The 12799-nt window shown below is 39.7% G+C and overlaps 1 protein-coding gene across 17 annotated transcripts in view; it reads right to left on the reverse strand.

Annotated features, from left to right (window-relative positions):
* The window catches only part of VPS13D (vacuolar protein sorting 13 homolog D), a 244693-nt gene that overhangs the window by 92096 nt on the left and 139798 nt on the right, over positions 1–12799 (reverse strand). For 12 of the 17 annotated variants that reach the window (XR_012327971.1, XM_073795836.1, XM_073795842.1 and 9 more), the window contains 3 exons: positions 12466–12615; positions 11409–11505; positions 9216–9364 (listed from right to left, as the gene is read on the reverse strand). Coding sequence is in view for 15 of the 17 variants with exons in the window: in XM_073795836.1 (XP_073651937.1) it covers positions 9216–9364; positions 11409–11505; positions 12466–12615 (396 nt within the window). In the remaining 2 variants the exon portion in view is untranslated. Of the gene's footprint in view, positions 1–927; positions 1153–9199; positions 9365–11408; positions 11506–12465; positions 12616–12799 lie in introns of those variants that run through there. The other 5 variants (XM_073795863.1, XM_073795861.1, XM_073795868.1 and 2 more) reach the window with 5 other exon arrangements.

Below are 12799 nucleotides of genomic sequence, written 5' to 3' on the forward strand. Positions count from 1 at the left end.
AGTCTATTTCCCCTTCGCCTGAATCTGCACTGACCTTATAACTTGCTTCAAACAATAAAGTGCAGCAGAAGTAACGTGCAATCTCTGAGCTTTGGCCTCAAGAGATCTCGGAGCTTCTGCTCCACCCTTTTTGATGTTTCCACCATGTGAAGAGGCTGAGACTAGCTTCCTTGAAGACGAGAGACCACGTGGAAGGGGGTCTATTGACAGCCAACACCAAGCGCCTGACACGGTTGTAAGGTCATCTTATATACCCTTTGGTCTCAGCTGACTGGCAGGTGACTGCAGCCACATCAATAACCACAAGTCAGTCCAGCGGAAACAGCACCCAGGTAAGTCCAGTCTAAATTGCTGACCCACAGATTTGTCAACAAATAAAATGGTTGTTTTAAACTACTAAGTTTTGGCATGATTCGTTACAGAGCAATAGATGATATCGTATTTGATGTTTTCTTAATGGTGTTGTAAAGACATCCTTCAAATTTTCCTTTTCTCTGACATATAGAAATACAACTGATTTTTGTACAATGTCTTCAGTGACCTTGTTAAATTTACTTATTTATTCTAATAACTTAGATGTATATCCTTTTAGATTTTCTAGGTAATCATGTTCTCTGCAAATAATAAAGTTTTCATTTTCCTATCCAGTCTTTATACCTTTTATTTATTTATTGCACTGGCTAGGATCTCCAACGTAACAGTGAACAGAAGTGGTGAAAATGGCCATCCTTCCCTGCTTTCAATAGGTCATCACTGTGTACGATATTTGGGGCAGCTTTTTTATGGAGACACTTTATCAGATTAAGGCAGTTCCTTTCTATTTTTTTGTTTCCTGAGTTCTTATCATAAATGGATGCTGAATTTTGTCAAAAGACTTCTGTGCAACTATTGAGATAATCATATTTTTAAATTCTTTCATTCTGCTGATGTGGTGAATGACATGATTTATTTGGAAATGTAAAGTAAACTTACAACCCTGGCATAAACCTGATTTGGTTATGATATACAGTTGGCCCTTGAACAACGTGAGGGTTAGGAGTGCCAATCCCCTATACAGTCAAAAATTCTCATGTAGCTTTACAGTCAGCCCTCCATATCCACAGTTCCACATCCACAGATTCGACCAACCATGATCATGCAGTGCTGCATTTACTGGAAAAAAAAAAAATCAGTATATAAGTGGACCCATGCAGTTCAAACCCCATGTTGTTCAAGGGTCAACTGTATTTTTCTTCTTATATATTGCTATATTTGATTTGGTGACATTTTGTCCAAATTTCTTTCTTCTATGTTTGTGAAAAAATTCTAGTCTGTAATATTCCTTTATTATCTGATTATGTTAAAAATATAAATTACAGTTTTCTGGTAAACTTCTTGAACACATTTACACTTATTTTAAATTCTGTGTCTGATAATGTCAACATCTGGTTTCTCTGTTTCTAGTGTCTGTTTCTAGCGTCTGTTTTTTCTCTTGATAGGCCTGGTAATCTGTGATTGGATGCTACACTCTGTATAAAAACTTACAGATTTTAAATGAGTCTTTAGTGTCTGGCAGGCAGTTAAAGAGGCTTATTAATCCAATCAGTGTTTTCAAGGCTGGCTTTCAGTCCTTGTAAAGATAATCTTGGTCTGTTTCCATCTTTATAAGGTTTGGTATAGTCCTTCAGCAGTCTCAACTGAAAACCAATTCCATTCCTCCCCTTGTGATCTCCCCAGCACCATAAAACTGCTAAAAGATCTATTTAGTTAGCCTCTTGGCTGCTACTTTTTGCTTGGCTTCTCTCAGACTACTTAGAAATTGGCATCTGCTTCAAGAAACAAAACAGCTCAGACTATTGGGGTTTCTGTTCTGCCTGTCCCTTCTCTGTAAGATATGAGCCCCTCCACACCTACGGTCAATTAATCTTCGACAAAGGAGGCAAGAATATACAGTGGAAAAAAGACAGTCTCTTTGGCAAGTAGTGTTGGGAAAGCTGGACAGCTGCATGTAAATCAATGAAGTGAGAACATTCCCTCACACCATGCATAAAAATAAACTCAAAATGGCTTAAAGACTTAAATATAAGACATGACACCATAAAACTCCTAGAAGAGAACATAGGCAAAACATTTTCTGATGTAAATCGTAGCAATGTTTTCTTAAGTCACTCTCCCAAGGCAAAAGAAATCAAAGTAAAAATAAACAAATGGGACCTAATCAAACTTATAAGCTTTTACACAGCAAAGGAAACCATCAACAAAACGAAAAGACAGCCTACGGACTGGGAGAAAATATTTGCAAACAATGAGACCAACAAGGTCTTAATTTCCAAAATATACAAACAGCTCATATAACTCAATAACGAAAAAACAAACAACCCAATCAGAAAAAGGGCAGAAGGCCTAAATAGACGTTTCTCCAAAGAAGACATACAGATGGCCAAAATGCACATGGAAAGATGCTCAACATCCCTAATTACTAGAGAAATGCAAATCGAAACTACAATGAGGTACCACCTCACACCAGTCAGAATGGCAATCATTAAAAAGTCTACAAATAATAAAAATGCTACAGAGGGTATGGAAAAAAGGGAACCCTCCTACACTGTTGGTGGCAATGTAAATACATGCAGCCACTATGGAAAACAGTATGGAGATTCCTTAAATAACTAAAAACAGAGTTGCCATATGATCCAGCAATCCCACTCCTGGGCATATATCCAGAGAAGACTATTTCGAAAGGATACATGAACCCCAATGTTCATAGCTGCACTATTTACAATAGCCAAGACATGGAAGCAACCTAAATGTCCATCGACAGATGAATGGATAAAGAATATGCGGTGTGTACACAAACACATACATACACACACACAATGGAATACTACTCAGCTATTAAAAAAAAATGAAACAATGCCATTTGCAGCAACATGGATGGACCTAGAGATTATCATACTAAGTGAAATAAGTCAGAAAAAGACAAATATCATATAATATCACTTATACGTGGAATCTAAAATATGATACAAATGAATTTATTTACAAAACAGAAACAGACTCAAAGACATAGAAAACAAACTTGTAGTTACCAAAGGGGAAAGCAGGGGTCAGAGGAGGATAAATTAGGGGTTTGGGATTAGCAGATACAAAACAGATAAACAACAAGGTTCTACTGTATAGCACAGGGAATTATATTCAATATCCTGTAATAACCTATAATGGAAAAGAACGTAAGTATAACTGAATCACTTCGCTGTACATGTGAAACCAGCACAACATTGTAAGTCAACTATACTTCAATTAAAAAAAAAAAAAAAGATCTGAGCCCCTCAATTACCAGCTCTCTCAGTAGCAATGGAGTCTCTCTCTTGCTTGGCCAGCCCTGTGAGGCTGCCCAAAGCTTTCCTCGGATTCTCTGACTTTGGGCAGCTGCTTTCTGCTTGACTTATTTACCTTTCTCCCTACACCACTTACAAATTAGAGTTGTCTCAAAAATAGAACCAGAGTAAATGCTGGGCTCACCTTATCCAGTCTCCTTCCTCTCATAAATCGTGGCCCCTCAAGTACTGGCTGTCTTGGTAACTTTCCAATACCTTCAAACAGACTTTTGGGCTTTTTTCAATCCAGCTTGCCTTGTAGTTCTCAGCTGGTTTGGGTCTGCTATAAGCCAGTTAACAATTTTTGGATATGGCCTATTTTCCAATTAACAATTTTTGGATATGGCCTATTTTCCAATTATATTTTTATTTAACATGATGTACATTTTAGGGATTTTAGAGAGCATGCCAAATACTCTTCTTTTTTTAAATGTAAAAACACTTTTCCATGCTAATAGTGTCAGTAAATCTCTAATCTACTTGGAATTTATTCTTATACAGAGTGTGAATAATAAATTTAATTTTATATTTTTCCATATGGCTAATTAGTCCAATAGCATTTATTAAAACATCTATATATTCTCCACTGAATTGAAATGCCTTTATATTAAAATAATTTAATACAAATGTGCAATTTACTGGACTTTCTATTTTATTTTCTCACTTATTTTTTAATCCTTCAGCATGTATTTTCAGAGTCTGCTTTAAATTCTTCTGGAACAAGAGCATGTTTAATTGAAATGAAGTTATATAATCGAAGAAAACCTAGATGAAACTGTCTAAAACCAGAGTGGGAGAACTTTTTTGTGACTCAAAATTCAGATTCAAAAGGCAAAAGACTGATAAGTTTGACAACATAAAATAGAAAGCTTCTGTATGATTTTAAAAAACATACGCACACCAAAAGCAAAGTAAAAACGACAAATGAAAAGCCAAAGAAAAAATACTTGCAACTTATAACAAAGACAAAACTTCTATAAAGAGCTTCTAAAATAAGAGGAGATAAAAGACCAATAAAGTGATTTTTAAAATGGACAAGTGATATGACCAGACAGTTTAGTTCACAGAGGAGAAAAATGGCCCTTTTTAATAAACATATGGGTTAGGAGAAGAGAAGAAACAAACAGAAGAATAACAGGAGAACCAGCAAGGACAACGCCAAGAACAGGGAGGTCAGCAATATCAAATATGGCAGAGGATCTGACAAAGATGAGGACAGAAAAAAGGCCACTGCATCTGGTGCCTTGGGAAGTCACTCGCAACCTCCTACTAAATTTCAGGACAAAACATTTCGGAGATTAAGAGCATCCTCAAGTTAATTCAGCCTAACACTCTTATTTCTTTAAATAAATAAAACCAAAGAAACGTTAAGTGGGTGGCCTAAACTCCTGTAGCTAGTTATTAGTAGATCGTAGACTTGAACATGCTCGTTTTCACAACCACAACTACCTAACAGGCAGAAAGCATGAAGACCAGAAAAGAGGATTATTTTACTTCTCCTGAAAAATGTTCTGCTATTCATTCTTGAATGTCTCACCCATGCACATGGTGAGTGATGATGAAGTGAGCAGGCACTATTCTCCCCATTTCACTGACACAGAAACTGAGGCCCCATAGCCTCAACTGCTTTGCTCAGACCCACAATAAATAGATATGTTAGTAAAGCCAGGTACTGACATCAGTTCAGCAGTTTGTCTTGTCAATACAACTCTGAGCATTACTTTCTTCTCAGAAAAGAGGAAATGAGATCAAAGCAAAGGCATACAGCAAAAAGCTTTGTACCCCAACTTTCTCATTGCAACCAAACACTGAAGAAGAAGAACCACACATAACACAAAGACTTTGAAACCTCTACTAAGTTGTCAAAGCCCTCATGAGAGACACTATCCCCTTTCTGAGCGGCTAACGTGCTTTGTCTGAACCAAGGAAGTATTCTGGCCTTTCAGTAAAAATGATCTTTACCTGGTACTGCTTTGGGACCTCCCACATTTGAAAAAGCTGAGATATGGCACACTGGTATGAATTACTCTGCCACCTTCAGGTTGTTCTGGTGAGTCAAAGTACAGGAGATGAGAGTTTCCCTCTTTCCGAGCCAAACAGGGCTTTTTCTTGTAGTAACTGAATGACTAATCAAATACAGTAGTATACAAAGTTGATGCTTATTTACTCAAGTAGCAGACAGTTTCCTGTTATAAAATGGATTCTGGAGAAAGCAATCTGTGCTCATAAGTTCCTAATAAAAATAGGAAAATGTCTATTCCTACTTCCGCCAGATAAAAACCGCTGAAGTCTTCCAGAAACTTTATAGAGTTGAAAGAAGAAATACCTGTCCATATGCCATAAGGTCTCAGATCACAAGCTAGTCCCTGGGCCATGTCCTTTCCCTTCTTAGTTTATCCTGCACTAAACAAAACTGTCTGGAATTCATTCTTTAAAGGTTTATTTATGGTACATAGAGACTGTTTATGTGAAGCAGGGTATTTGCCCACTTGCCTCTTGGGACAGTGTTTAAAACTACAGGGATATTTCCCTCTCTGGCACTTTCTGAAATACAATTAACAATACTGGATCTTTTTTCCTTTTAACAAATCTGGTTTTTATTTAGGGAGGGGAGGAAAAAGTAAAGGGTCTGAAGTTTCCCAACAAATTATTTCAAGCCTTTGAGAAGACAGTTTTAGGCTTTTTAAATAGTGTCTTTGTTTGAAATTCCCCCTCACCCCCACCCTCTTGCTCTCCGACCATTAAAATGTGGGTTTTCTTCCAAACTAGATTGCTCAATTAAAGCCCTTCTTTTGTAATACCCCAATGCTCTAAATGGGAAAAGGGCTGCTGTAGGCCACCTTATGAAACCTTTTAAAGGCTCCTGGACTCTTTTGATCTTTAAGAAAACCGAAAGAACATATAAACTACCTGGCACTTTCAATATTATTCTGCTACTCTCTAACATGCAAACTTGGGAGAATAATGGCGAATGGGTGGGGGGGGGGCGGGGAATGCCGTGCTTTCGTCTCTGCATTTGTGAGATGGAACTATTATCTCCCCCTTCTTCCATCGCAGAGTAAGGAATCCAATTGAGATAGCAGATGTGAAACTGCTTTGAGTCCTTCTGAACAGACACTCTATCTGGCAATAATGTACCCTCGGTGTAAACCTGAAGAGACTTCCCTCTGAGACTTCTGACAGCCTCGTTTCTGGCCTGGAGTCAAGAGAATCAAGATAATTATGCCTTCAATACCAAAGACATGGTTACCTTTTAGTCAGACTCTCATGATTCCTGCTCTGGGACAGGACTCCATTTCCTAAGCACATACTTTTAGCCGTTACATATTCATCTCAAAGAGCAGACTGCTCTTCCTAAGAGCTACTAATAAAGGGATATTACTCTGTTAGAAAACTATTTGAATAAATGACATTATTTATGAGTCCCAGACTCCTCGAGGAGAAGGCAAGACACAATAAAATGGTGACTTCTGTAAGCTGAGAATTTAACTCTGACATCCCAATTCCCAGCACCCTGTTTGAAATATTAAGGTACCACATTCAGGGTGTCCCCCGCCCCACACCTCATAATGTGGCTGCTCCACTGAATCTGTTTAGCAATCATTTGAAAAATGCCTTGAAAATGTTCCTTCAATATAGCACCAAATGAAACACTCAACCTAAACGACTCCCAGTGTATTGCATGCAGGGTGAGCGTGCAAGCATCAATACCAAGGAACTGGGGGCCTGAAGCTACTTCAACTGTAGAAAATCATACTGCATTTGTTAGTCTGGGGGGAAATCTTCTACCAGGAGCAATTTGGAAGGAACAATTAGGTGTCTGTGTTTCTTAGTAAGATGATTTAGAAAACAAGAAGTCCTTAACTCTCAGGAAATGCTTGACACTGGTTTGTTGGGTGAGTGCCAAGTGTTCTGGGGGAATATATACTTTATCAAACAAACCCATTCCAAAGGGTCACATAAGTCAAGTGGATACTTGTGGATATTAGCAAGATAGTGGTTTTCCCATGGTTTCCCCCCCACTCCCATGCTAATTATAAGTATCTTTAGTCTCCTGGGAAACATGAAGTTAAAGCTAATTAAGCAGACAGGACAGTCCATGGAGAAGGCCCTGTTCTCAGGATGGTTGCAGGAGCTCCCCGGTCCCGACCTGCATTCCCAACTACTCACCCCGTTTGCTGCCTTAATGAAGCAGTCACCCTTGCCCTGTCCTTACCCAAAAACGACTTGATTTGGACCAGACTACTGTCTTGTTACCTATAAGTCTATTTTAGAAGTTGTGAGCTGGCAAATCGTAGGCCCACATGAGGCCCACACATGTGTTTTGTTAGGTCCACAAGGCTTAAAACCAAAAACAAAAAAATTCAAATCGGTTGCCAACATTTAAAAACCAGGAGATTCCACATAAAAATCCAGATTTCCGGCTTCACTTTAAAAACTCCAAAGATCTGGCAACACTGGGTTCACATTCCCCCATAACAACTGGCTGGAGCTGAGCTGCACTGCCCCCTTCAGATGAAGAGTGCACACTCTGAGGGCCACGGTGCCCCCGGGGCTGCTTCGCCAACTTCACTGCTGGCACAGTTCCTGCAGGCATGGAAATTTATGACTCCAGGTTTATTACTTATTTGTCCACATCTCTAGCTACTCCTGTTCAGAAAGAAAGACCACCCTGCAGCATCTTAAAGGAGGCAGCATGGGGCAGTGGGAAAGCCTTCGACCGGTGGTTAGTGGGGAGGTAGATGCCCTGATACCCATCTTCAAGTGCAACAGAGGAAAGAACCAGAAGTAAGGGGTGCAGGCTGCAGGGAGGCAGATGTAGACTCCGCCTAAGGAAGGACCTTCCAACAATCACCTGGGTTCTACTCCTGCTCCAACTACACAGGCTTCAGTGACAAAACACTGTGAACTCCAATATCCTTGTTCATCAAGCAAGGACATCATTAAGGACTCACAGAGCTCTAAAATCCTCCGCCTCCTTATGTTCTAAGGGACAGCACAGCATAGGGGTAAAATGTATATAAACTTTAGAGTCAGATAGGCTTAGATTTGCATTCTAGAAGCATCCCTTAATTTTAATAGATTTTACTGCAGAAAATAAAGATGGTATTCAGACTGTATCTGTCAAGTGCATATCCAGATGCTCTGTAGGAGTGTCTCATCCTAATATGGTGGGTAGGGGAGGCCACACCTTGGTGGGTAAGTGACCGCGTCATCCTTGAAGGTGGTAGACATTTCCACCGTCAACCATTCAAAAAGAGGTGAGTACTTAGGAGGCGAGGAGGAGGGCAGGCAGGACTCGGGCACAGAAAGAAGATATTGTCTTGGCTACAGCTTTTCTCTCGAGTCTGGGAGCGGCCCTAGGAAAGGAGGCTTTTACCTCACTGAGATGAGCCAAGAGCTAAGCAGAGGGCAGATGGGGTTTTATGTAATTCTGTGTTTACTCTCTTTTGTTACTCTTTAATCTTTAGCAAAGTCATACTTAAACATTAAAAAAAAGAAAAGAAAAGAAAAGGAATATACAGTTGACCCTTGAACACCACACTTAGTTTGAACTGCATGGTCCACTGACATGCGGATCTTTTCAACAGTTTACTCGGATGCAGAACTGCACATAATGGAAGTTATATGCAGATTTTCAATTGCGAGGAGGGGTGGGTGCTCCTAACTCTCACACTATTCAACGGTCAACTGTACATATGTACGTACACATACGAGTCGCTAAAAATTCTCAAAAAAGAAAACCTGTAAAAATATCTGCTACAAATGATGATACTGGACGGAAAAAGCAAGTGGTAAACACACTCAATCTTTTCCAAGGAAAAGTCATTTTTAAAACTTACCCAGCTAGCAGCTCACCTTGAGATCCAGTGGTAGCTTGTTGGAGGTGAACACGCTCAGCTTGATCTGGGGGATGCTGATTTTGAGATTTTCAAAGTAGTATCGAATTGGCGTCCCACCTTGCTCAGCTGTCTTTTCGTGGAGGTTTTCATCGTATTTTTCCACCTCTGGTACAAAGGTAGAATTGTTTTCTTGAAAAATAAGTTTCCTCTGAAGTCTCATGATTCAAATACTTTCGTTCACATTGAAAAGAAACTCACAGAAAAATGTAAACGTCTATTTGTCTAAATTTAATTTTTTAGGGCTCAGTAATATGTACAGTACCCTGATGCCATTTCTTTGTAAAAGTAGATCTGGTTCATGTTGCTGATCCAAAAAGTACAATAGCTTAATCTTTTGATTGTGACTCTATTACCATCTGGCAGATATCATCTCTGGAAAAAATAATCCAGGTGGGAAAGCCAAAGGTCATGGGTGTGCTTGATGGCAATGCGTTTTCTAGAAACCATGTCGTTATCATTATTATTATAAATGACCCAGATTATCTGAATTTATTTCAGAAAATGGTATCTAAATAAGTACTTGGAGTGTAGATTAACTGAATCATCATGAACAACATGACCAATTAAATGATGAATCTGAGCGAAACATAATGCCTTGAAAAGAAACAGGCTGCAGGCTATAAAGAACCAACATCACAACAAGTGGCTCTCTCTCCCAAACAGTGGACATCATTTAAATAGCAGAGTGGAGGCCGATTTCTCACTTGTTATCTCATGAAGCAAAAGGGATGAACACAGGCTAAAACACAGCAATGTGCTCTTCAACTTGATGCTGTCCCCACACCCATGTGGGCAGCTTATTTGCACTTGGATTCAGGTGCTTTTAAAAATAAAACCAAAGAGACTGTACATATCTACATATCAAACAAATTTATACTGTAAGCTTTTATACAGTTCTATTTATAGAAAGAAGGGAATAGGTTAAAAAAAAAAAAAAAGATACCGCAACAGAGATAGGCTTATCTGTATTCAGGGAACAGGAATAGTTATAGAAGGCAGAGGAGATTCCTCAATGAAAGCCAGGCAAGGATTTTACAAAAGAGTCTAAATCCACTAGACAATGCTTGGGGAGAAATTTATTTAGAGCAACTTACAAGAAAAGCGTGTCCAATCAAATTTAAAGTAAAACTTCCCAAGAAGGTACCCAAAAGAGAACAGATACCTGGCAGGCAGGCTCAAGTGGCTCTCTGAACACAAATAAACACTGGCGTTCTGACCCAAAGTGGAGAACGCAGCACTAAACAGACAGGATCTGCTCCTGATCCCAAAGACACTTACTTAAAGCTTAAAGTCTAAGTCTGGGGTAAACAGAGCAAAAATATCTTTCTTGCATTGTGTGCATGTATGTTCATATGTACACACGTCCCCAGGGATTTTTTTCCCCCTTTAGCCTACATGGGCAGATAAACATTAAAAGTCTCTATCTTATCATTTCTTTAGGCTCAGTATTTAGTTTAGTCTTCAAAAGACTAAGCATTACTGACTTCTTTCTAAGCTGTATATACAGTCTAGCAAAGGCCATGATGAGGGATCTAAAATAAAGAGACGACAGCTACATAATTTCTGTGGCACTGCTGGAAAATTTAGGTCTTTCAAAAGCTTATCCTACTCCCCTCTCCAAAGAAGAGAAAAGTAACAAGAAACCTTTGTAATTACATTAAGGCATAAGGGTATGGATGTGAAAAAAGTTAAGGAGTTGAGGCTAGCCAATTTTTTTCCTCAGCTAAACCAAAGGAACTGCCGAAGGGATTTCTGATTCTTGGCCCTGAATCTGTTTAATAAACAAAGGTTAGGAAACAAAGTGGTTTGCTAAATGACTAACATCATTTCTGCCATCTTAAAGCAGATGAGTCAAAAAACATGAAACAAAGAGGAACAATATACTGCTTCCCAAAAGCTTGCCCCTGGGTATGCTGGGACACCAGAGACCCTTGGAGCAGCTTCTTTCGTACACAGATACACCTCAATACCTGTCAACAAGCAATACTTAGAAAGAGAACTGAACCGCAAACCTTAGCTTCCCAGCTCAGACTATGAAGTGGATAGGGAGCTTGCCAGGCATTCAGAGGCCACCTATTTTCACAAGCAGACTAAAAAATGCCACCCTTGGGCCAATTCCCAGATACACACCTAGAACATTCGACATTACCTGATTCTGCCTGATCGTAGCCAAAGAAACTCAGCAGCTTGAGGAGCAGTTTCTCCTCAATTTGTACCGTGAATCTCTGAGCCGTGACCATCAGATGCTAGAGATAAAGAAATTCTGATTTACAGTGCGAATGCCAGAGGAACTCTCATCCGCGCCCTAAGAAGGCCCCTGTGATATGGCGTGGTCTCTTTACTTATGTGATTTCATAATCATACTGCCAAATTTTTTCTGGCTCATCTCTCTCTACATTGTTATAATGAATCAAAAATTCCAGAAGATGTTTAGTAGACGATTCACCATCCTATTGCTTGGTTCCCAGGGCATCTGTGTCTGGTTAGTCAGGATTATACTTTCAGATGCACTGTGGTATATGGTACTGAGCTCACATGGACAGCAGCTAGTTTAAGGAGCAGAACTGGGCTTGTGAATTTGAGGGCCACAGGCAGGCTTGACCCCACTGGCGCTGGTGACAAAGGACCAGAAATATGAGAAGCAACGTCTTAGCTCCCACTTTTCCAGAATTTGGTGGTGTAACGCTAGCCTGTACATGAAGACTTCTCCAGGAAAGAAAGTTTATCACTTCTGAATGATCTGCTTTTAGTAAATAGTGTGGCAGCTTACAGAGGAGGATGCCTGTCCCAAGGTCAGGCCCCTCCTCCTATCCCTTTTCCAGTAGTCTTGGATTATTATTTTTTAAATTTATTTTATTGAAGTATAGTTGATTTACAATGTTGTGTGCTAATTTTTGGATTATTATTTTAATAACATATCGAGATCATGCCTGGTCACAACCAATCTAGAAGATGCTATACTTTCCTGCAGAGACTTCACGCTGACGAATACAGACTCTGGCCCCTATGGATTCAGTACTATTGCCCGCTGAATCATCGACAACACAACTGAGAATCTGAAGTTTTAAGAGGAGTTTCCATCAATTCCGCTACACAATGTATCGAGTCGCTTAGTGCCTTACCCCCACTGGACTATTTCCATCCACAGCCTGAACTGCTGCTCTGAGCCTTGGCTGCGAGAGGACAAATCAAGCCCACCAGCCTACCTTGTAGATGTTGGTCAGCGCACTCTTACTGGGGAACTTCACCGTGTTCACTTGCACAGCAGGGCCTGTCTCAATGACCTCATTCTCATTGCTCAGTGGAGTCACAAAGAGCATGAAGGGCTGCGTGGTGCCAAGGAGCTGATTGTCCACCTAGGACATGAAAAAGCAGCAACAAAGACAGACAAATTGCTCAGTTTTCATTTTTACCTTTAACTAGGTCTCACAATATGCAGGTCATTCAGAAAGTATTTTTGGAAAAATATATTCTCACTAAAACCAGCAACAATAATAGCAATAGTTAGGAGCTGTACTTTATTTGGTGAGTGCTGTGTGC

Source organism: Tursiops truncatus, chromosome 1 (genome assembly GCF_011762595.2).
Source record: "Tursiops truncatus isolate mTurTru1 chromosome 1, mTurTru1.mat.Y, whole genome shotgun sequence".
NCBI classification, from domain to species: domain Eukaryota; kingdom Metazoa; phylum Chordata; class Mammalia; order Artiodactyla; family Delphinidae; genus Tursiops; species Tursiops truncatus.